This window comes from Idiotropiscis lumnitzeri, chromosome 1 (assembly GCF_059441095.1).
Source record: "Idiotropiscis lumnitzeri isolate Australia: NSW breed Sydney's pygmy pipehorse chromosome 1, RoL_Ilum_1.0, whole genome shotgun sequence".
NCBI classification, from domain to species: domain Eukaryota; kingdom Metazoa; phylum Chordata; class Actinopteri; order Syngnathiformes; family Syngnathidae; genus Idiotropiscis; species Idiotropiscis lumnitzeri.
The window spans coordinates 4,105,478-4,130,668 of record NC_142391.1 but is presented as its reverse complement, the minus strand read 5'-3'; the positions used below and the strand labels follow the sequence as shown (position 1 = coordinate 4,130,668).

At 42.3% G+C, this 25,191-nt stretch overlaps 2 protein-coding genes across 5 annotated transcripts; both read right to left on the bottom strand.

Annotated features, from left to right (window-relative positions):
- Positions 1-181: 181 nt before the first annotated feature.
- On the bottom strand, positions 182-8,558 carry LOC148342835 (pancreatic secretory granule membrane major glycoprotein GP2). The gene is made up of 10 exons (XM_088311493.1): positions 8,457-8,558; positions 6,985-8,270; positions 5,736-5,824; positions 5,555-5,659; positions 3,319-3,479; positions 2,525-2,660; positions 1,687-1,781; positions 1,054-1,222; positions 834-948; positions 182-734 (listed from the first exon to the last, which is right to left on the bottom strand). Exons 2-10 carry the CDS (start codon positions 7,340-7,342, stop codon positions 562-564), a joined length of 1,401 nt encoding a protein of 466 aa, XP_088167619.1. The 5' UTR covers positions 7,343-8,270; positions 8,457-8,558; the 3' UTR covers positions 182-561.
- shprh (SNF2 histone linker PHD RING helicase) lies at positions 8,277-24,122 on the bottom strand. 4 transcript variants are annotated; one of them, XM_088311457.1, is made up of 30 exons: positions 23,978-24,122; positions 23,289-23,403; positions 22,863-23,216; positions 22,040-22,169; positions 21,654-21,875; positions 21,004-21,082; positions 20,100-20,250; positions 19,915-20,017; positions 19,552-19,811; positions 18,041-18,547; positions 16,846-17,176; positions 16,491-16,654; positions 15,787-16,043; positions 14,956-15,077; positions 14,708-14,796; positions 14,394-14,486; positions 14,199-14,306; positions 13,870-14,012; positions 13,624-13,797; positions 13,485-13,547; positions 13,193-13,418; positions 12,989-13,126; positions 12,287-12,388; positions 12,147-12,218; positions 11,884-12,072; positions 11,601-11,693; positions 11,411-11,497; positions 10,631-10,809; positions 10,079-10,174; positions 8,277-8,568 (listed from the first exon to the last, which is right to left on the bottom strand). In XM_088311457.1, the coding sequence occupies exons 2-30, from the start codon at positions 23,391-23,393 to the stop codon at positions 8,469-8,471; spliced, it is 4,737 nt and encodes a 1,578-aa protein (XP_088167583.1). In that variant the 5' UTR covers positions 23,394-23,403; positions 23,978-24,122; the 3' UTR covers positions 8,277-8,468. The 4 variants fall into 4 exon arrangements, with proteins under 4 accessions (XP_088167583.1, XP_088167559.1, XP_088167575.1 ...); XM_088311433.1 differs by having other exon boundaries at positions 22,863-23,403; XM_088311449.1 differs by having other exon boundaries at positions 10,094-10,174; positions 22,863-23,403.
- Between the last annotated feature and the right edge of the window lie 1,069 nt (positions 24,123-25,191).

Here is a 25,191-nt window from a genome sequence, read left to right as displayed (position 1 = left end):
GGGAGCGCAAAGAAATGAGCCAAATTGAGACGCAGAAGCTTTTCGACCCAACGCCAGCCAGCAAGAAGTGAAATAGTGCAGAAATCTTGCTCAGTCTCTTGCAATCAATCGTCAACATACACAAAGTTGTAACTTTCAATTTAGAAAAAATTGTCATCAAAACGTAAGTGGCAGTTGACATCAGAACGTCCATCCAGATTACAGTATTTAGTTATGTTGATAACATGACAAAGCAATTTGACACAATCACACAAACGCTGAAAAAAATTTGAAAAAAACTTTTGAGAGACACAATGACGTTTTCAAGGGAACCAAATTGTTTTGCTATTTGTACAAATTGGTTTGGAAAGTACACATTTTTACAAATCTCAATTCCGATCTGAGAAATGTACCAAAGTAACTGAGAAAAAAAACCAGAAATGTTATTAACACTACACACAAAAATACAGAAAAGTACTAGAATGAGGTATTTCAGTGCTTCACTTGAGCATTAATTCAATTTCATTGAAAATCTTAAATCCAAAGTGGTGATTGAGTGGAACGATTTTGGATCCCGCCAACTCACGAGGCCACTTCGGAGACGTGCTGTATGTTGGACAGAGTGAGCTGAGCCTCCCGCGCCGCCGGGTAGAAGCGCCTGGAACGAATCCACAGTCTCCCTAACGCCCCCGTGACCAGCAACAGGACCAGCAGGAACCCCGCCAGGATGAAGATCTCCACCGGTGGAAGTCCACCTGGACGGACAAAATACACACAGGAAGAAAAAAAAAAAACTCCGCTTTTAGTACGAGTAGAGCACAGCGCATATGAATGGAGCTGCTGAAGGAACGTACCTAAATGAGGATTCTCGCTGTCGTCGGGGCGTCGTCTGATGGGACCGTAGGACACCGTGTGGGACAGCGGGATGTCTCGCCGCGTCCTCGTCAGAACATCTTCAGCCGAGCAATTCTGGAAGATTCAATGAAAGTATAAATCAGGAAAAAAAAATAAATAAATAATGTGATATATATATATATATATATATGAGATTGTAAAGAGCGAGAGCGCACACACAGGCTGGCACAGGCCGGGGCCGTTGTGGCAGATGTGAACGTTGCAGTGCAGGAAGACGTTGGTGTAGGAGCCGCCCACAAACTTGAACATTTGGATCCTGAACATGGCCTCTGCGCCCCGCCCGTTCTTCAGTACGCTCAGGGTCTGTTGGTTTTTCAACACGGGGCAGCTGAGGCCGGGGGGAACCAGAAAAAAACAAATGGAACAGTGTGATGTGAAAGATTCTTGTGTGTGTGTGTGTGTGTGTGTGTGTGTGGGGGGGGGTGTTCTCTTTTCCTGCAATGCCAAATGGCCAAATGTTGCCTGGATGTCAAGGACGTGCACAGCAGCACAAATCTAACGCGTGACCTTTCAGTTCCACCATCACATGACCAAACGGTATTAGATCTCACTGAGCAGAAAAACAACTACTGTCATTTCACATTAAGAGTCAGCGAGCGTTTTTGCCTGCACAACTGTTACAGGCTTTACGGTAGTCTCAGTTTGCAATCGCTGTGGGATTTTATTCGTGGTCATAATTTAGCAGATGTAAATCTGATGGGGGGGATCATTGTCATATATTTTATTGGTGGTCATATATTATCAGACGTAAAGGTAGTCTTATTATATTCTACAATATAATGTGGCGCCCACCTGTCCCGAATGAAGGTGTACTGAATGTGGCTGTAGGGATCCTTGGTGGGTGTGGCCCAGCATCTCTCCAAGCGTAACATCAGGTGGGCTGGAATCTGGGAGGAAGGCAGAGGCACACCGAGAAAAAGCATGAAGCAGAAAAAATGGTGAGCAATATGAAAATTGGTGAAAATATTGCAGCATTGATGGAAAGAAAATAGATAAATATAAAATAATTCAGACATTTGAGAGGACAAAAACTTTAAAAAATAAAAATAAAAAACTGAAAGGTAGCAAATATTTTAGAATTGCTTTTAATGGAAAAATATTATTTTATAATTATAATTGCTTTAAATATTGAACGTTCAAATTAAATATTTCTTAAAGGACAATGAAAATAATTTGGGGGAATATTACTTCCTTTGGTAACGAAAAATGAAAAAATAAATTATTTCCGAAATATTTTGAGTGAAAAATTATTTGGGGGAAATAGTGAAGTTTCTTTTTTAATCAAAAACAAGAAATTGTTTCTTATTTTTGAGGGGCTGAAATTTTACATTTTGACAATTTTATATATTTTTGAAAGATTATTAAACAAAAGAAAATAGATCTGAAATGTTCTGGATAAAATTATTTTGGGGGAAAATATTGATCAGACCTTTTGGAGATGAAAATAAAAATTCAAACTTTGGGGGGGCTACAAATGAGAAATATTTTTTTCTGAGGAGAGGAAAATATCAATTTGCTCAATATTTCACAAGCTTTTTCAAATATAGGCGCTGACAATATTCCCCATTTGTCGATCGGCGCCACAAACGTGCACTCTTCCACGCGGCGTGTGGCGCGTCGGCCGTCTCACCATGAACACTTTGACGAAGATGTCATCGTCCAGGGTGAGCGAGGGGACGGTGGTCCACTTGTCCTCAAAGGCCTCGTCCTTGAACAGCAGCATGGACACCGAGAAGTTTCCGTCCTCCGTGTTGAGCGTGATGGTCCTGCGTGCGTGTGGAGAGATCACAGTCAACCGTGGAGGATCACCAGCACACTTCGAGACCTTTTCCGAACGGTAAGCGATCGAGCCCTGGCAAAAACCAGGAGAAAACCTTTGCACGATTTACGATCATCTTTATTTAGCTGGTGGGGGATGTAACTATTAGACTGCGTGACTATTATGGGCTTTACGGTAGTCGCACTTCAACCTGTGCAACCTTTGTAGGATTTACAGTAGCCTTATTCTGGTGTTTGCAAATTTTCCTGTCATATTACGGAAGGCTGAGTGACTCATTGGATTTGCAGAAGTCTGAATTTAACTTGTGTCCTTTTGCAGGATTCAAGATTCATCTGCGTAACTATTCTGGGATTTATGGTAGTCTGACTACAACCTCTGCAATTTGGCAGGATTTATGATCGTCTTCATTTGGCTTGTGCAGTCCTTCTCAAATAGGGAAGTGGGCGTGTTTGACACCAGGGAACATGCTTTTCCCGTGCTAGAATAACGTGTAATTACACATACATTACAGTAGGGGGCGTGGTGCTCTCAGCACAGAGAGGAGATATGAAGTGCGCTGAACAAACCCTTAAGAGACACCATGAAAAAAAATGATGTAACAAGGATGAAAAGGCGATGACGAGGTGTAGAAGAAGAATGCTGACCTGACATCCACGCGTATCATGTTTTCCCCGTTGGGCTGCTGAACCATGTAGTTGATGGGGTAGCGGCACACAAAGGTGATGTTGATGTAATTCCTGGTGATGACGTCAGTGTGGTTGTTGTGGATGGTGTTGACGAAGAGGATGTGAGTGGCGTCCGACGTCTGAAAAAGGCAACACAACGGTAAACAGACAATATTCAGCTTTGAGTTTCTACAAAAGTGTATCACAAGTAGCTGGCTTGAAACCCTGATTTGAAACCCTAAAACTGGCTTGAAACCATAACGCCATCATGAAACTCTGGCAACCGCAAGACCGGCTTGAAATTTTCATTTAAATCCCCATTACAAGCTTTCGACCCGTAATTGAAACAGTAACCAGATCAGAAACACAAAAAACGACCTCGACAAACTTGAAATTACAACACTAGTTTTGAAACCACCATTTAAAAACCCCCAAAAATTTACAACCCTAATCGTGGTCTGAATGTCCACAGTGGTTTGAAATCTTCACATGAAAGCCTAACTTTGGCTTAGCGCCGCAAATGAAAACCCTAACCACTGTTTGCAACCGTCCGCCTTGTTTTAAAGCCCAACCAAGGCTTGACAGTCTAATTTAAAAACCAAACCCCAAATGTTAAGTTGTGCTAAGATAATGTCCTTGCTTTTCATTATCTTTGATGGGAATCTCGCCACTACCAACATGGCCGCCACATTTACGCATATTTTAGCCTGCTCGAGTCTACTGTACAACATGAAAACGTATAAATGATAGACTCACATTTGGCCTCTTGCGGCTGAAGCCACAGGGCGGCCATCTTACGTTGCCATAGCAACTTACAACTTCTTTTATTTATTTTTCCTGCTAAAACAATTCAGCGCATGTTTTACGCCGCGGTCAATGTACAGACAAATGAGCCTCTCAAAGAATTTACTTGAATCGAAGTTCCAGTGTGCAAAGATGCCAAGCCATTGAACGTTTGCGCTAATGGCGAACTGATCTCTTTTTGTATTCAATTTTTTTTCCTTCTCTAAAATCTGTTGTGGTGCTGCAAATTGAAATTTAAAACCACGAGTGTTTGTACTTGAAGGAAACAAGAGGCTAAGATGGGGGTAAATCGCGATCATTTGGAAGCACGAGAGGCCATCCGGGGGCGGGGGATCGGCGGAGCATCGGCGGAGCCTCCGAGTTGCTTAAGTGGCAACGGCGGCACCGCCCTTCATCCTGGACATAAATATCAGCGACGCCATTTTCTCACAGCCATTCGTCTTTTCTTTCTGTCCGGGCCTTTTCTACAGAGTCACGGGGGTAAGATTTACGTCAGCGCTTGTGAATTATTCAATTTTTGGGGGCTCTGAAGTGGAAGAAAAGCTATTGCCTGATGCTTTAACAGCATCGTAAAAATGGAGCACTTACGAGCGGCAGGGATTTTATTTGTCAATAATGAAGACATAAAGAGCACTTTGTCTTCATCTCCGGGTACAAAGTTCACTTCACAAAATGAAAAAACAAAAAACAAAACAAAGATCTTTGTTTCTGACACAGACGATGAGATGCCAATTTCAAACTGCGGCAGTTTGCCAACAACTGCCGAGGAGCACTTCGTTGATACCAAATCTCCTTTTTGTATAACTTAAGTACCGGTGAATGGTATCGGCCGCCGAGAATCGATAACTTAAAATATGACAGATATCAGCTTGATACCGATACCTGCTATCAGTACTTCCCCACCTGACTTTAAACTCTGATTTAAAATACCTAGTACTAGTTTGAAACCCTAATTTGAGACCCAACCTTTGTTTTAAACGCTCACTTTTTGATTGGCGGGCAATAATGTGTTCTAAAATTTGACAAAGGGCCTGGACCAGTAGCAGATGGAAGGAGTGTTTTGGTAACCTCACCTCATCTGAGAAAAAAAACCATTTAATTTTAAAGGAAAGTGAACAAAAGCATTACAACAAAATATATGTCTTTGACACACCACAGTATTTAGAAAATAAAACATGAACAAGGTTTATTCATTTAATTTTTTTCAAGTTTGGCGGACCGGATTAAAACGTTTAATGGGCCACATGTGGCCCCCGGGCCGTAGTTTGCCCATGTATGCTTTAGACTGAAGATCCAATGGTAAGCTTTAATTATTTTTTTTTATATAAAAAAACAAAAATCAATCATCACTACTGTCATTGGAGCCTATTTGAAATGCCCACCCGGGCATTTGATTGACATCCAGTATTACCATGATGCTTCCACAGTGGGACAGATTGCTCTTAATGCTGAAGACGTAGTCGTCGCCCACTTGCACGCCTCGGCAATCGGGGTCGTTGAGATGCAAATCCCACACCTGCGCACACATGATGAATCATCATAATCTGCTTGACATTTACATGGAATTAAAGAGAGCGAGTGCGATGATTTACGTGAACGGGGGGGACTTTGTGCAGGAAGAAAGCGCTGGGAATGACCACTTGCATGTGGTCGTTGGTGCAAATGACGGTTTCGTTCAGCTCTAAAGGAAAGAAAGAAGGCAACAAAATTATAGATGCACATTTATGCTATTAAATGACCTCGCCCTAAATTCGCTTTGTATTATTGGATGATTGCCTTAAGTGTCCGTTTTTAATTAGCCGAACTCAACTCACTCACTTTCATACGGAGTGCCTCAGGATAACGCTTTTTTTTTTTTAAAGGGAACGGTATTTTCTTTAATTAGCGTTTATGTACATCCGGGTCATCTCGACAGTACGTCGGCGACGGAAAGAATCAAAATTAGGACTTGGAATTCTTCTTGCGGTCAAGAGATGTCCTCTAGTGTTTAGAACTCGTTTCAGATGCCTTTCGCTTATTTGGAAACGTGCTTAATATCAAGAACTGATATTACATATTTGTATTTCAAGCGAGTTTCAAAGTAATTAATTAAACTCGCCCGGAAGATAACCCGGAAGTACATGAATGCTCATTAAACGAAGCATTCTCTCGTTCAACTAAAATGAGTTTTTTTTTTTTACTCCATGTCACCTTGGGGTCTCCGTACGTTAACAACCATTTTCATTTTGAATAAAATGTAATTTTTTTCAGAGCTGATACTTTGTTTTAGTAGTCAAGGAGGCTGATAACTAATGCTTATAGTTGATATTCATATTCAGTAAAAGGGAAAATATATCTATAAACAATAGACATTTGTTTTAATTATGATTTTACTTTGCATTTTTTTCACTATTCTGAGATATAGTTTTTGAAAATATGCTTGCAGGGGGGGATGAAGATGGAAAAAATTATAGATTGTGTTCAAAATAATTGCAGAGCAACACAAGGATATTGAGTTTTTCTTCTGATGGCTGTATGAACCTAATAAAAAGCAGTTACATCGCAGTGTAACATAGATGTGATTTAGCGAGCGCGAATACAATTAAATGTGTTTGGAAATCCCCAAGTAATAATTTTCCGTTTGGATACTAAGTGATTTTTTTAATAACTTTTTTAAACACACTTGAACGTGAAAAATGACTTGAATCAAGCCTGATGTGTTGCAGTGCAGCACAGCTATGAAGCCATTGACTGAAACAGTGTCGATTTTGTTTTCAGTTCACGCTGGCATTTTTCTGAACAGAACTGCAATAAATCTGCGTGAAATGAGGGAGGAAAAAAAAAATTAACGAATGGGCTCACCTCCTTCAAACATCTGCAGATCACCTTGGGAGGACACGACTGTCAAGGTGAGCAGCAACCAGGTACAACGCAAACTTGCCATCTCTTCTCCCCTGGGAACGTTTCGCCGCCGCCGCCAACTGACGAATGGCGCTGTCACGGCCACAAGACGTAGCACCCCGACGCCCTCGCTCGCACCCCCCCGAGACAACTCCAATGAAGTGGGAGCCTCCCTCCGGCCCCAAAACACCAGCTTGAATGATGTCGTCGGGGGCCAACAATGAGATTCCGCGAGTGAATAGGGGGAGCCGAGGGGAGTCCGAGGTAACTCCTCTTTTTGTAAACATGCGACGACAACAACGAGTGTGGTGGTAACCATGTACGCCACCGCTCTTTGTTGTCAGCAGACTTATAAAAAAAAATAAAAAAAAGTCTTTACGGGTTAGCGGGAACCCTGCGGGGGGGCGGGGAGCAAAGATACTGGCTAAGAGTGCACGTGTGCGGTGCGACCAGATCATAAAACACACTCACTTCCAGACAGAAGCAGAGAAGGTGAGAATGGAGGGAAATGACGATAAGAAGAATACAAAATCCAACCAAACCACAGGCAACATGCAAAAGGAGAAAAAAAATAACCTTTGTGAGTGCAGTAAATAGCTCAACACCACTAAAGGAAGCTTTAAGGAAACTTAGAAAATAGTGCAAAGCTTTCAAAACGGCAGGAAGATTTCTGGACAAAAGGGTGCAAAACAAAATCAGGATGTTTAAAATAACACAAAAACAGAAGGCAGCATGCAAAATAGGGCAAAGCAAAGAAAATGGCACCGCACGACTGGAAGTAGCAAAAAAAAAATGGAAAAGTGTAAAAAAAAACAAAAAAAACGGCGATAAACTACTGAAATCACGGAAAATAAAATGAAGCATGCAAAATTGTGCAAAACGAAAACAGGCAACACACAAATTGGCACAAGATACAAAATGATGTCAAACTACTCTACGGAGCATGCAAAATTGAGTTTACATTTTTTTTTTTTTTTTTTTTAACAACTTGGAATTTACAAGATAGGTTTCCAAGAGAAGGAATCTTGTGATTTCATTGGTCAGCCAGCACACGCAACAAAACACCAGCTTCCCAGAGAAACTCCTCAAAGAAGATGAAGGAAAAAAAAAAAAAAAAAAGAAGGAACCTGGTAAAACGCACTGATTTCTTCTGGAGTTGGCACAAGAGCAGAAACAAAGGCCTCCCTCCTTCCGGCCTGGAAGTTTACAAGCATGCCGCCGGGTTGTCCCAAACTGACTTTTATTTCCTGAAAGTTGTGAAAACAGCACCGGGATGAATGACTCCAAAGCAACACAAACGTAACGACAAAACACGTCTTCAAATGTACAACAATGTCAATGTTTTTTTTTTTTTTCTAGAAAACGTGAAAATGTGCCAAAAATGAAGAGGAATGTCCATCAATGCCCCCTAGAGTACAGAGAGAGCAGTGCACCGTTGGTGGTCTTCATTGCAGATGTTGGCCGTCTTCTTCGCTAAACAGGTCAGCCAGGTCGGCCACGGTGAGCACGGCGGCTTCCGAGTGCTTCATGACGGCCCTGCTGTGACTACAAAAGCACAAAACAATTTCCTTTATCAGCGCTACCTTGATGTGAGAGTTGAGCTTGTTTGGGTTTGAGAAGTGATTAATTGAGCCCTGGGCAACTGGGATGTCATTTTTGGTCAAATGGCCACCGCTAGAGATGCATGCAAGCAGGTGGATTTTTTTCTGCTTAATTCATATTTCACAAACAATATTACGTCATTAAAATGCCCTGTTTAGACTAGTGGCGGGACACGGCACATATATTTGTTAATAAAACATTTCACTTGACTTCAAATTTACAAGCCGAAGCGATGCTCTAATGTATATACAAAGCCACACACGCACGCACGACTACATATTACTACTACTACTACAACTATTAAATTGCATGCAGATAGTGTTTAAATTTGTCAAATGTGAAATAGTTCCACTAGTGAATACTTGAAAATACATTATTTTGCCATCAATGGTGTCATTGTTGTTGTTGGTATTTTATAGAAAGGATTATTTTTGAGTCTCCAAAGCAGAAAAGTACAGTATTTTCTGGACTATAAGCCGCTACTTTTTTCCTCGATTTTGAACCGTGCGGCTAATACGCGGGTGCGGCTTTTATGTGGATTTTTCTTTCACCACTACGGGCGCTCTATATTTCGGAAAACACGCTAAATAAATCTTGATTTTTTTTTTCTCTTGGGTCTGTTCTGTTTTAGCAAAGTTGTTGCTGTGTTAAAAGGCACAGTTTTGTCAATCTGTTTATGTACTTTTATGCGCATTCACAGTACAAAATCGTTCTGTACATGCAGTCAACAACACATTTTTTTTCAACATATTTGTTTTTTTTAATTATTATTTTTTATTATAATTTTTTTTTTTTCCCCAAAGGGAGTTGCCGCGGCTTATATGCATGTGCGCCATATAGTCCATAAAATATGCTAGTGGTGTCGCTGATGTGCATAAAATATATCTTTGTAAAAAGCTTGATTTCGATTTACGTGAAACCAACTCATATTCTACAGCTGATTAATGGAAAAAGGTCAAAACAAACTTTTTTTTTGTGTTGTGATGAGAGTTTAATCTTTCAATTGGTAATTTTTGTGTTTCCGTTGTCATAAAACAAAACATTCCGTGAGCCTTGAAAGATTAGTCAGAATGATCTCAATTGGCTGGGACTCAATAGGTTCTCTCTCTTACTCTTTGTACTGTCTATTAGGTTCAAAAATTAATATTACAAATTAGTTTATACTTTATTTTGAAAAAAAAAAAAAGATAATTTTAGAACTGTAATTCTAAGACTACGATAACGTGCTATTTTTTGCTCACAGTTAGCGTCAGAATCTAATATTGGCTCATGCATCGTTGCTAGCCACACCACTGCCGCAAATAACACTCAGTCACTAAAATCAATGTCTGGGAATCCGATAACAGAGCTAGTAGCTCCAAATTTGTCTCGCAACTATCATTAAAAACTCATAAGCGCTCCAAGGTCAAGCTAACACTGTACATTGTTTTCACTTGGACTGGATGAAATTCACCATTCTCTCTCGCACCTCTTTTCCGCCGTTTTAAGCATGGCCTGCATCCTCTCCTCGATGGTGGACTTGATGAGGAAGCGATGCACGAACGTCGGCCTGGAGGGACGGAGACAGAAGGGGCAAAGGGCTTGCAACTAACGATTATTTCAATAATGGAGTAAAAAAAAAAAAAGTTTAAACTTCCATTCCTTTATTCAAAACCAGAAGATGAATTCAAATTGACAGTGCTGAAAACGGACCCCAAAAAATTATGATTCACTTATAAAGGGGGCTTTAATTATTTATTTATTTATTTTTTACTATTTGGTGCTGGGCTCTGTACCTGAAAACTGTTTACTGAACTTTAGATGAGCTCATCTCAATTTACACATTTTCTTAGTATGAAATCTGGACCTATTTAACACAATTTTGTACTCTGTTGTGTGAATGGCAACAGTTGGACACACGGGTTAAATCCTTTGAGCATCTAAGAAAAGAACATTTATTTGTTCTGCCTCTCACTATATGTCACTGGCATAGACTGATAAACAAAATTGATTATTTGCGCCGTACTTGGTTTGTCCAATGCGGTGCACGCGTCCGATGGCCTGCAGCTCGTGGGCGGGGTTGAGGATGGGCTCCACCAGCAGCACGTGCGTGGCCTCAATGATGTTCAGCCCGTTGGAGCCCGTGTGCAAGGGAAGCAGAAGGATGTTGATCTTCTTGTCGTACTTGAACGAGCTCAGGTTCTCCTGGGACGGGCACACGGGCACAGTCACACCATAGGAATCACGCAACCACAAAAAAAAAAGTTGAAAAAGTACACAGTGCGCTCTCACATGTTCGGGTAAAACACCCCCCCCCTTTCCCTCGGCATATTTCGGATTAAAACCGTTCAATGCATTTCTATAATCATGTCCTTGGAGTGGGTGAGAAATTGACTTTTTATTTCATTAATTTGCTTTTAAATTGCTTTTGTTTGTAAATGTGTTTAAATGTGGCCAATTTCCGTTTTTTTTTGTCATTTTCAGGCAGCGATTTCTATTTCTTTGCTTTAGAACGGCGTTAACTGCTTTGTGCGTTGGGATGCGTGAAGCATGGTGAGTTGCCTCGTGTATGAAATGCGCTCTCCAAATAAAGTTAAAAAAATATGGACACAAACGCGCGATTAAAAAATAAACTCAACGTCACACTCAGGAACATTTGCACGCATTGTAGAGAATATAAGTATGCGACGCATGCATGGACTTAATGCAATGGCTCCTTTCACCGCATATTGATTATCACGCCGCTTTGCACAATACAAAATAAAAAGAAGGAATCCAAATTCAGCAACACAAAGCCTGCACAAACCTGGAATTTTTGGATCCCGTTGATTTGCGAGAATTCCATGTTGTTGTCAAAGAGAGCTTTGGCGATGATGTCGAGGACGCTCTGCCACTGTCACGGAGAGGGTGAGTGAGACGACGCAGATAAGTCGGGACACACGTGACAATTCCATAGAAATGTGACGGATCCAAAGCCCGCGGGGGTGACGTGTTACCGTCGAGAAGACCAAACATTTGGCGCCCGGATCGCTCACTTGGATCTTTTTCAGAGTTCTCACCACCGCCTCCACCTTGGTCGAGTGACTCCCCTGGGAGAGACGCACGAAGGGAGGCAGTTAAGCCGAGGGACTGCTTGCAGGTGCTGCCATTTTGGCTAGCAACAAAGTCACAATGGGCTCAGCAGTTAACTCATTCCGCGTTTGCATAATCGTGCCGATGGACTGAGGGAAGTAAACAGCCAATAGCTAAATGGGCTAACGCATCTTGATCTTGACCAACCTTAACTGGGATGTCCTGGTCCTGGCTGGACACCTGCGCGGTGAACACGTAAGAGATTTCGGAATGAGATGTGGTCTGCCTGCAGATGGCGCAGTTGATGGTGCGTCGGCGCGAGCCCCCGCTATATTGCTCAAGGATGATGGCGATGCACTCGTTGCAGAAACAGTGGCCGCACGTCAGCACTGCCCACTGACATAAAAAAAAAACTTATAGCATACTTCCGATAAAACAGCAAAAACAAGTGTAGCAACAAAGACGCTCACCTCTTGTCCGAGTGGCCGAGCACAAATGGGACATGGTTCCGGATTTAGGCCGCCGGTGGACTTGTCCTGGGACTGAAATGGAGATGATTGGCGACCGTCATCGTTTGCATGGGAGGTGGGAGGTATAAAGAGCCAAGTACCTTCTCCAGGTTTGTCAGGTATAAAAACTGTCCCAGCTTCTTTTGGAGCTGAGACTTGGCGACCGCTTGGTCGTTGAGAAGCTTCACTCGGTTCTGCTCCACCTGCAAAGATAAAATTGTTTAAAGAGAATTTTATTTTTATTTTTTTTGCGTTTGCATTACAGACTAAAAAAAAAACGTAAAATAATATATATATATATATATATATATATATAAAATATATTTTTGTATTTTTTTAATGGTATTTTAACAAATTGTTTTTTGTCAAATTTAAAAATAGATACATTTAAATGTAACATTCTTATTAATGTCATTTAAAAAAAAATTTTTTAATTAAGTTGTATTATTTTAACACTATTTGTTTTTTTAGACATTTTATTCATTTCTAAAATGAAAAAACAAAAACTTACCGAATGCTTATTAAACAAAACGATTGTTGTTCGAATTTAAATAGAACCATTTTTTATCAGATGATCATATTTTTATTTATAATATTTTATTTTATTTTTTTAATTGTTCAGTAAACTTTTCTAACACTTGAATGGAAATTTAATATTTTACATCCAATAAAGGAGTTAATTTTATTATTCTTATTTTGGAATTATTATTATTATTAGTTTTTAACAAAATGTCTAAAAGTCTCTACATTGGGTACGCGTCACAACATAGTGTTTATTTTTACAAATACACACGACGACGCACCTCGTGCGGCTCAATGATGTGCAGCAGTTTTGGCTTTGGCTCGTCGGGGAGACGCACGCGGAGCCTCTCGGTGGCCATTCCCAGCTCGTCAATGGCGGACACGTGATTCCGCAGAACCATCCAATACTCGTGCAGCACCTGACGGACGGAGAAGGCCGAGTGGTATGAATCCCTAACCCCGAAGGAACTGCATCCGGTGCCAACCTTGTACTCCTTCTTCCAGGTCTCAAAGAGCTCCATGTAGGCGTTGCCGTCCTCCACCAGCTCGGCGTCAAAGCGCTTGGCCTTGGCGAAGGTCAGGATTGCTTTGAGCGCGCGCTCCGTCTCACTGGCAGCCCACAGCCCTCGGCTGGTGGAGGGCAGGCGGTCGTCCACCAGGCCATCCTTGTCCTCGATCATTTCCTCAAAGATGGCCGTCTGACCTTTCACCCTGTCGGGCACGGGGTCCGTTTCGCCGTCACAGACTCAAAGTGCGCAACAAGTGCGTTTAACTTACGTGTGCGAGAAGAGCTTGGATTCGTAGTCAGTGAAAAGCTCATCGGCTTTGCAAAACACACAACTAGAGCATGAAAAAAAAAATCATTGAGAATGTCAAAAATAAAATACATTCAAGTCGGAAAATCAGTAAGTCTCACTTATTAAGGCGCAGTCGCATGGGCCTGAGATGACAGACGGTGGCCTCGTCAATCACCTTCTTGGACGCCGGACCCTCCAGGCTCTTCACCGCCTCCCGGACGATCTTCTGCGACTTGATCAGATCTTCCATCTGAGTTGTGAGCAGGAACAGCAGACCCTGGCTGTCACGGAACCTGCGGGGGGAAGTCGGGTTTGGCCAAAGCGCTCCAACTCGTGAGTCGTTTGTGCTCATTTGAAAAGTTCACTTGTCAGCCATGGAGAGCTTGTGAGCTTGCTGCTTGTAGGAGGACGTGATCTCGTTTTTGACGCGGCCCACCAGGTCGTCGTCGGTGGAGCAACGGACCGCCCGCTGGATGACGTCAGGCCACCAGGTGGATTTCAGGTTGACCTAGACAAATCCAGTGGTGAGGAAAATTGTGACATTCTCAGCGCAAAGCTACACGCGTGTATTACGTATGACGTAAGTGTGTTATAATATGTTTGAGACTGTTTATTTAACTTTTACAGACATTGGGAAGGTTTGATAGTGTCTTTGTACAAGAAAAAAAAAAGGTTTGGACCTGTTGTAACTTACTTTGCGCTTCAGCTCTTTGATGTTCTGCAAGACCGGCTGCAGGGCTTGGTGGGCGTCGGCCACCTCAGAGTCGTACTTGGTCATGTAGTGCTGACGCAGCTGCTCGGCCTGACAGGGACGAACAACAACAAAATGAAAAAAATGTATTCACAATCCAAAATTTTCAGCAGTTGAAACTTAAGAGTTGGGAGTTACCTCCTCGCCGAGGCGGTCGTCTCGCAGAGTGGGAGGAATCCCAGGATGCTTTGCGTTCAGCAGCTCCATCAGATTGTGAGTAGCGTGCAGTCTCTGTCAACAAAGTTCATCTTTTAGTTTTACGATTGGTTATGCAGATTTTGCCACAATATATGTTAAAAAATTAGAAAGTTTATGTCTGACACCGCAGATTTTTTTTCATCCATATAAACACAAAAATGAGCAAGCACTTTGGCCTCTGATGGCGTGCGGTTGTTTAGCGAAGTGACTCTTCATATGTAAACTGGAGAGCCAGATGGCGTTTGGTTGTCTACCTGCAATGAATCCGTTTTCAGTCGGCCTTTGTGCTCCTCTGATGAGCGCAGCACTTCTCTGTACATGTCGGCCGCCAGCTCGAACTCATCTGCAAATTGGGGTGGGGGGCGGGGGCGGCATTATCATTGACACGTAATACATCGGCAATGAGATGCGGCATACAAAGACGTTCGCACTATGCCACAAAGCAAAAGGGCGACAAAAGGCGAGCTTGTAAGTGATTCCCATGCTTGCTTCATGTCATTACCTCGAATGATGTGGATTCCCGCCAGGCCGTTGAGAGCACACACCAATTGTCTGTGGGCCTCTTCGCACTCCACTCGACACTTCTTCTGCAGGGACTTGAGGAGCTCCTCCATCGTCATGGTGCTGTCAAGAAGCAATCCCAAGACACTCGTGGTCAGCTTTAGAACCAAGTAATCCCGGAGAGACTACGTCCCTTGAATGGTGAATATAATGTGACCAATTGAAACAACAAAACCCTAAAAATATCTTGGCTATCTTTGAGAAATGACGCTATTGTGAGAGGATCTATGTTTGATTGAGTGATTCAAAAAAACTAAATAAAATGGAAAAATAGGAAAGTAGTAACTGGCAATTTTATGAGTTGCAAAGCGGCACCAGCGTCATCAGACTTTTTTTCAAAATGAGATTTGTAAACGATTTAATTTTAAGGACAACATAATATTTTGCATGCATGCATGATACATTTTTTTAGTTAATCGGTAATAGGTATTTTTTTCAGCCAAAAAACAGCGTTAGCATCGATTAAGCCCAAATTATTATTTCGTAATTATTTCTAATGTTTTGGTATATATTATTTTTATACAAGGAGTCCCCCAAAAAAATGTACCGCCGCTTTGTCAAGGCATGACTTTTATGTTTTGTTTTGATCTAAATGCTTATTGACATACAATAGGTAGAATGTCCAATGAATTAGATAAAAGAAAATAATTGTCACAACAAAGATCATTTAGCGTCAAAAAAGAAAACACGAGTAAGATGTTTTTTTGGCGTGGGGATCCTGTCGTATTGTGAGGATGGGAGCTAATGTAACTGTAGTGGCCTTCCGGCTCACCTCTTCTGCAGGGGCAGGAACTCGCCACGAACCGCCTGCGGATGGCAGCAGGCCTGGCGCAGCCGCAGCAGCGGGCACAGGATGGTGGCCACAGTGCGGCGGTCCAGGCTGCCCAGTTTCAGGCTCCAGTCGGAGAGCTTGCGCAGCTTGAGCAGGGCGTCCTGCGAGCACACCTCATGCTGTCGGTGGTAGAAGTGGCCCTCCACCGGGGAGAAGCGCAGCCAGTGCACCTCCTCCGTCTGAGGTGGGATCTGGATCTGGAACAAAACAAAAAAAACAACAATCAGGGGAACATGCTCTTTAGTCTTATTGAAGGAAGACTGATTTGTCTTTTTGGTCTGAATTGGACTGTTAGTTTGTGTCATGTGTGTCACACGATTGGCTGGTTTCTATTATTCTTTGGTACGTCAGCACAAAAAGTTCGGTGTACCCAAAATTTCGAATTGTATTTAACACCGTTTTTATGGGTTCACACTTTTTTTTTTAAACAGCAGAATTATTGCCTGTCTTTTTAGGCAATTAACAAATAATTGGCCCTCATAAAGTTCTTTATTTGAAACACAATTACACAAGACAAATAACTTGCGCAAAGGGAATGGCAAATTGTAATTTGCACTTGACCATGATCTAATGACTTTTTCAGCATTTTAAAATGATCACTCTATCAATGAATATGATCTATTTCATTATCCATGTCGACTGACCTGATCAATAACGTCCTTCTTAGCTGAACGCCACAGCAGCTGAGCCACCATGCTGTAGAGAGGCTCCGTGTTGCCGCGGCGATAAGGCCTATAAAGCAACTGGTCCCACCAGTGCTTCACCCAGTAGGGATCGACGCCCAAAAAGAGTACCAGGCCGTAAAGGTCTGCGGAGACAGATGTTAAGGTCAACAGCTAGTTGTTAAAAGTCAAATGAATAGCATTTAAATGAGAAGTTCACCCAAAAACATCTTGAAAAGAGTCATTTTACTTCATTTTAGTTTCATATTGCCATATTGCTTTTATTAACAACAGAACGTATAAATGTGACTTAATTCCAATTTTTCATTTTTCTTACCTTCCAAGCCTCTCTGCACTGGTGTGCCGCTGACACACCATCGGTTGACCGAAGCGAGGCGTAGCGCCATCTCGGCCGCTTTGGCGGTGGGACACTCCACCATCTGCGCCTCGTCCAGACACACGCGCCACCACTCCACGGCCACCAGGGGGCTGGGCACGGCCATGTAGCGCTTCTGGTTGCGGAAGCGGCGGCCGTCGCGACTGTTGCTGTGCGGGATATCCACGTAGTTGAGCTCCGAGCGCAGCACGTCATAGGTGGTGATGACTACGTCCTGCTCGGCCAGCAAGCGCGGCTGGATGAAGCCGTGCTTCTTCACGCCCTGGTACACCTAGTATAGAAGAGATGATGATAAAATCCAGCAACAAAGAAAATAAAACTCGCAAGCACAGATGAACAACCCTCACCTACATTTTTTCATGGCAAAATATTCTTTTTTTTGGGGACACGCCATGGACATATTAGAGGAACCGCTTTTTAGCCTGTCTTGGATTCCAACTTTGACCGAACACAGTGCTTCTTAGTTATTTTCTGTTACGCCCCCCCTCCAGGAAGAGAAAAACAATTCGCCCCCCACCACCACCACCCATTCTCCGCCGCAACTCTAAATAATAGCATTTTCGTTGCAAAACAAACCTACACCGTAGAGTTAATACTCAACGCGCACAACGGGCAAAGAGAGCACCACTGCCAACTACTGGAGTGGATCTGCAATTACATTTTATTGTTGTACGGCGGGGAAAAAAAGCATGTTCCCCAGGGTCACACGCGCCCCACTCAGCATCGCAACACGCCCACCCTGGGGGGGCCGCCCCCACTATTTGAGAAGCATTGACCTAACAGATCCAATCATTTTGATTTCCAAATTCATTCACGTTTACAAATAACATCTTTGTTCATCTACTGCATGCCAGCAACATATCGTGACAGACATAATAATGAAATGCTATTCCACAAGATGGCTGCAGGCAAACAAATTCACCAGAGTGGCCACCTGTTAGTGTTCATACAACAGAATTAATCATGTTGCGTTGCTCCAAATTGTATTTGGATCGGTGAGTGTTTTTATTTGTTTATTTTTTAATTTGCTGATCAGCGATCGATCCTAGATTTTCTAAATTTGATTGACAGCATCTTTAGGGGGGTCTATTAAAATAATGTTATATGACTCATTCGGTTTCTAAAGTGGCCTCACCAGCACGCGCAGCGAGGCAGATCGGACGTGGCGGTTGATCTCATCCACCCACTGGTGGCAGATGGAGCTTGGCGAGATGATGAGCGTGGCCCCGGTGGAGACGGGCGTCATGGCCACCAGGCAGTGGGGGCAGTAGAAAGGCGTGGTGTCGAGGCTCTCCTCCTTGTAGTTGACGCAGCAGGCGTGCTGCCACAGCTGGCACTTCATGCACTGCACGCGGGCCTTGTAGTCCACCAGACCCAGCTGGCCGCAGATGCACTCGAAACGGTAGTCGGCTGCGTTGAAAGGGACCACCGACGCCCGGACGGGGAGATTTGGCTCTGGCTGCGCCCCCTCCCGGGAGTGGGACGGTTGATCCAGCGTCTCTCGTTCCGAATTCTGGGATCCTGTCAGGAAGTTGTTTTCGGTGAGATCTTCACTCATGGAATTTTGGAGAGCCACTTCTGCTCTCTCCTTCGCGCGTCTCTGGAATGTCTTCCTGGGCGAGTTCTCAGAGTATTTCAGATTCTGGGGGGGGATAAAAAATATATATGTACAAGAGAAAACAAATCTGAAGTCCTCCAGATATATGTATGCATGTTAACAAAATACTAATACCAATGTGCTTGCTAAAAATTGTTCTTTCTTTATACCTGTTAAGATTGTCAGTTACCCAGGTCACGGTAATCCGCAAAGATTGAATTGAGGCAACCAGTCTCCTTTTTTTTTGGTGTAATTTGTCATGTCCATGACGCAATTTTGCAGTTAGACAAATTATTTTGGCCTTGTTGAGTTTCTTTTTTTTCTAATCTTCAGAAACTTCTTTGCCATGAGGTGCCAGGTTTAGCCTTTAGTGGCTGTATTTTCTAATTATTTTGAAGAGGCAGAAAATTTACACTGTTATTCAAGTTGTTCACTACTTTTCATTGTGTTGAAGCGTTATTTCTTCAGTGTTGTCCCATGAACAGATATACCGTGTTTTCTGGCCTATAAGCCGCTACTTTTTCCCTCGATTTTGAACCATGCGGCTAATACAACGGTGTGGCTTTTCTGTGGATTTTTCTTTCACCACTAGGGGCGCTCTATTGTTCAGAAAATACACAAAATAAATCTCAATTTTTTTTTCTCTTGGGTCTGTTCTGTTTTAATTAGCAAATTTGTTGCCGTGTTTTAACAATCCGTTTATGTACCTTTATGTGCATTCACAGTACAAAATCGTTCTGTACATGCAGTCAACAACTAATTTGTTTTCAACATAGAAAACTGCAGCTTATAGCCTGGTGCGGCTTGTATATAATTTTTGTTCGTTTTTTTCTCCCAAAAAGATATATACAGGTGTGCGTTATAGTCCGGGAAATACAGTAATTAAATATCTGCAGAAATGAAATGTAATGTACTCACTTTTATGAGATTATTTACACAAAGGGTTATAAAGTATTCAACTATTCCGTTAAGTATTTCGGGAAAAATCTGTAACAAAATTAAATATTAGAATTTTATTTATAACAATTGTTTTGGGTTTTTTTGCTTACAGATTTGGGCACTGCAGCAATCCCGATCTTGGCATCCTTATACTTCTTCCCTAATCGAAAGGACCCAGCCAATCCGCGACCTTTCACCCTCTCCACCAAGCCCTCATCCGTCAGCTTGGCCAATGTCTTCTTGATGTGGTTGCGGTTCTTCAGCAGGTCGTAGCCGTAGGTGGCGCGGATGTATGTGAACACAGCGTTGACGGAGGCGCCTTTGCCCGAGCGCATTTCCTTGATGGCGGTGAGTAGCATCACGCGGACAGCTGCACACAACGGAAAATTATGAACGCGAGTAAAATAATGAAAAGGTTGTACGCATTCAGTTAAGTACTTTATGATTCAATGTCTTGAGTGAGAATTGCATACCTGGGTGAGATATTTTTATTTTGGGGTGCACTTCCGGCTTGCAGTGGATGGCTTTCTGGCGCTTGAGCGGAGGCGGAGGAACAAAATAGTTCACAGATGTTCCCTAACAAAAAAAAAAAAACAATTAGACTGTAGATTATTTCACATTTGTCGAATAATAGTCATCTGTAACTGGCGGTCCTCACCACAGGCAAGGTGAGGGTCTCTTGCTCCAGGTCCTGTCGGCCGTGAGACAGAATCAGAGCCAGAACCTCCACCGTCTTGCCGAGTCCCATCTCGTCAGCCAGGATGCCGCCAGGGCGCTCCACGCCGGCGAGGGGAAACTCGCGGATTAAACTGAGAGTAATGAATGAAATTCTCAAAAGCAGGACTGTACAATGAATTGAATTCAAATCGAGTTTAGGAAATAAATCTTTATTCAACAGTTTCTTTGGCCATCCTTGAGTGGTTATTTTTATGTAAGAGTGCTTTTAACAATGAGAACAAAATATCAGTGTTTGGTTATTTTTGTCATTTGCTTCAACCCCTTTGGAGTTGGGATAAGTGTCTCTTTCAAATAAGCATTGAGTAATGTTTTATGACAGGGGTGGGCAAACGTTTTGATTGGGTGGGCCACAATGGGTTCTAAAATTTGACAGAGGGGCCGGACCAGGAGCAGATGAATGGAGTGTTTTGGTCACCTCACCTCATCGGAGAAAAAAAAAAATACATTTAATTTTAAATGAAAATGAACAAAAGAATTACAACAAAATATATGTTTGACACACCAGAGTATTTAGAAAATAAAACATTAACAAGGTTTATTCATTTAATTATTTTCAAGTTTGGCGGGCCGGATTAAAACGTTTAACGGGCCACATGTGGCCCCCGGGCCGTAGTTTGCTCGCACCTGCTTTATGACAAATGAAATACATTACGAGTCTTTCGTTCATATTTAAAGCGGCATTTCTGAGGGCCCCCAATAGCACTGACGGAAAATTGGAGAAAAATACATAAAGCGCTATTTCAGTGCACTCTATAAAAATTGTGTCGAGGTGCTATCACGAGTACTCCAAGTGTGTGCACGCTCAAATAAAATGAGTTGCTCACCAGCCAGTAAAAGGGTTGTAGAACAACTTCTTTCCACACAAAGTCACCAACTCCCGCCACAAGAAATGCAGCGATTGTTCTGAAAAAGATTGGGGGGGGGGGGTGATTAGCGACGACCGCACCTCACAAATGTGGGCATACAGTTGTGGCAGTAAGATGCCTTTGCTATATGGAAGTTTTTTGGTGGTAAAAAAAATGTGACCAAGAGAAATCAATTTAAAAAAAAGTTGCATCCATTAATGCGATCTATTACCTGTACAAATCATAAAAAATGTATATTTTACCTTTTCGAGATGGGGAAAAAAATGGATTTACATGGTTGCAGAAGTGTGCACACCCTTTTATAACTGGATTGTGGTGCATGTTTAGGATTAACCAACTGTTAAGCTGTTGTGGTACGATGAAAAGCAATTAATTGTTCATCATTAAATGCAAATGAAATTCATTAAAAATTGAAATAATATACTCAACTGTAATTGGAATCTCTTTTCATTTTGTTGGCATCAGACGATGACATTTTCCTTCATTCTAATGTCTTGGACTAGTTCATATTTTAAAGTAATTGTACATTATTTGCTTTTAATTCAGTGGAGGAAGCTATTTTGTTGTACCGCAACGTGGGAGAAGTGAGAGGCTTATTGTCAGTCTACCTTTCTGGGCAGTATTCCAGAATTTCTCCCGCATCAGCATCCAGTTGACAGCCTGGCTCTGGTAGGGGCGGAGCACCGGGAGCAGAGCTTGGTGCTGCACGTCAGATGTCACTTCCCGTCGGCCGTCGGTTTGATGCACGCGTCTAACGTAGTCATAGAGCTCCTCCACGTTCTGCCTCTCTAAGTCGGTGTCGCATTCGTCATCCTCGTTGTCCACCACATCTGGGGGTAAAAATATGGCAGAAATGTCAAGACGTGAAATGACTGCGCTGTTGCATAGGTCTGGGCTAATAATGCATTACATACAAATAAGTTTTTCAGGAATAGATGGGAATAGGTTCCTCCATTGAAAATTTATTATATTTTAAAAAGTGGAGTTCACTGACCGGGAATGATGAAGTCGTAATAAAACTCCATCATCTTCTGCATAAGCTGATTGCTTTTCTTCATGCGAGTGTTTCCCTCACTGAGGAACTCTGGCTTGCCGAGGCTGCTTTCCAGCAGGTAAATCCCAACCTGATGAGAAAAAGAAAAAAAATCATTTACTCATATGCATAGCCTGCTTCCTCATCATGAGCCAGTCTCCCCGGCCTGCATATCAGCGATTTGGCATTTGCAAAATCACTTATTAGTTTCTCGGTTATCTACTGAGAATACAAATATAATACAAAGCATTACTTTGACAGCACCTTTCAAAATCTTGGTGCCCAGGAACTGTCCATGTGTTAAGAAGTTCCATTTATCTTCAGAGTGGAAGTGAATTGAGGAGCTTCACTTGGACAAAAGTAGTGCTTTGAACTTCAAACCGCCATTATCAGGATTTTCGTCATGGAGCTTTATGTTGACTCCAGAGGACCATAACAGTTTCTCAGGCGTCGACTTTGTTTACAAGCGTGTCCAGCCCCCACGTAAAATTCGGCTTCCGCTTGATAATCTGATTATCCGATCACGCTGTTCATACTAATTTGCATATTAATATGGGGTGTGGACATTTTCGCATTGATTGGGATGTACGAAAAGAATGTGTTTAGATTCATGAGTGCCCACAGTTTCTTGCAGCTATATTTTTTTTTGGTGTACGCCATGTTTTTGTATGAAAGCCATGCAAGACTTTGTACACGTCATGAGGCTGTAGAAGGGCCAAGGAGTGGAAGTGATTCCAAACACAGCAATTGAGAAGTTGGCAATTCTGGGAAAGACGGCTCATACCTTGAAGGAGTCGTCTTCTTTTTGGTGGCAGAGCTGCAGCACCCTTCTCTTCTGGAGCCAGTCCAGGTCCTCTAGTAGGACGCATGTGAGGCTGCACTCTGCGGCGCAGGCGGCTCCATCTGGGTCGGGCTTCTCCGTCGTCCCGAAGCTGACACAAAGCCGATCTACGGTCTTGCGAATCGCAAACGCCCTGTGTCGACAATCCAACGGCAGACGGGCCGGCCTGATGAAGAATTCCCCGACGAGCGCCGTCCAGATGTTGCTGAGCTGAGCAACAGGCAGCACGGTGAGTGCCAGGGAGGCGGAGGCGGAGGCTGAGTCTGACGATGACCCAGGGAGCTCCTCTGGAGCGGGCTGCAGCGGCAGGACATTCAAGGAGACACCCAAAGACGGGTGGGCAGGAAGGGAGGAGCAAGATGGCATCACCTGGATGTTCTCAGTCCTCCGATCCTCCAGCATGTTCCAGTTCAACCGCTGTTTTGCCTCCTCATCCACCCTTACTGGGGGGGCCTTCTTTCGGCGACTACTCATGGTTGCAACTCTAAAAAGAAATGCAAAATACACATGTTATAGTAGACCCTCAAGTTACCATCAAATGGTGCACACAGTCAAACACACAATTACAAAACTTGCAAGGATCATAGGAGATGAAAACACCTGCCAATCTTACATTTACAAAGCCCTGACCCTTTAAAGACACATCAAATGAATGCTTCAAAGAATATGTGACTTTGAGTGTATTAAGCTCTATGAAAACAGTTGAATAATGTTCATTGGATATTATCTTATTTTATATTTTACTGGATGGTGACTTAAGGAATGTGGTGTTTTAGGGGGACTGTAACAGATTAATGTCATGTCAATTAACTTCTGAATGGGAAATTTGTTTTGTTATTAGATAGATAGATAGATAGATATTGCTTTGTCAACAAGATTTTCCCCTTGTAGATAAATGACATTATTCCAAAATAATTACAAACGTAAAATATTTTAAGGCCCAAGTATCAATGGAGCCGACCTTAGACAGCTTAACACAACGAGACACTTAAAATTGACAATCGCGAAGTATCATTACGTATTAAGACGCTCATGATGAAAAAAAAGAAGATATTTACAGTTTGGAACCCCCACAACGAACTCGGTCGTTAATCACTGCTCGTGAAACGATGTTATGTCACCAAAAGCCCCATTATTAAGCAGAGAAAAATACAAGTAACTCTTCATTTAACCAAAGCTATTATTGTTGTCAATGGTCGCCATTTTTCCCTACACCGGATGTGACGACACACATACGCGTCTAGACAATTATATTTTTTTTTATTAAAATTAAGGTTATGATACAATGCACATTTAACTTTTAATTATTTTTTTGCGCGACCCTCTAAATATATACAATGGACTGATGAGTTTTATTATATACTTTTACGTTGCGCTGTAGCTTATTGATTAGGTTACCTACGTTTCTGAAACTGTCAAAGAAATCTGCATATAAAAACCAAATACGACTGTATTTTGAATTATAAACTCCGAGGAGGTTAATAATTCAACAATTCGTTTACTTGTTGTGGTCTAGAAACGTTTAATTTAGACGACCGGGAAGTGCGAAAGTGCGTGGCAGTAGTTCGGCGTCATTTAATAGCAATATCGTTTACTTAGTAACACGTCATTTACTATTCATATAGTTGCGTAAAGTTGAATATAACTGTAGGAATGAGCAAAAAATACTTCTTTATGTGCAAATCCACGTTTTCTAGCTGAAGTAGGAAAATAGTGAGCTGTGATGAAGAAGCCACAAGGATACTTTCAAAAAAGAAAAAAATTGTGTACTCACTAAAAGTTCAGAGGTGTCTCCAGGTATGTGGCATCACAATACCCCAAAGGTCAAATATTACTGACATATTTTCAAAGCCCTCACCCCGCCCCATACTGCTGGACCAATGGCGAGCCCGGCTTTCGTTAGATTGACAACTAAATTGGCAGGATTTCTCTAGCACTCTTGACGGCGTTAGTCTGTCTCGTCGTTCTTAAGCCTCGCTCCCGGAAAAAAAAAGTGCGGCTTCTGAGCGTGTACCTAATTAAGTGTCTTGCAGACAAGCTAAGCATCAAATGTATTGAAGCAGCATGCGGCTCACGGTCCAAGGTTATGACAATTGTAAGTTTATGATGATGAGGTCGGGTCAGTGTTGAGATTGTTTGTCAGGCAGACGATGTATTCCGCATTCTGTTTTCTCTGTACAAACTGTTTATCCTTGGTGAAGCAGTAAGTGACTCATTTTTTTTTTTTTAAATGCTCTGTTGCGATAAAAAAAAAAAATGTTTTTTTTTTTTA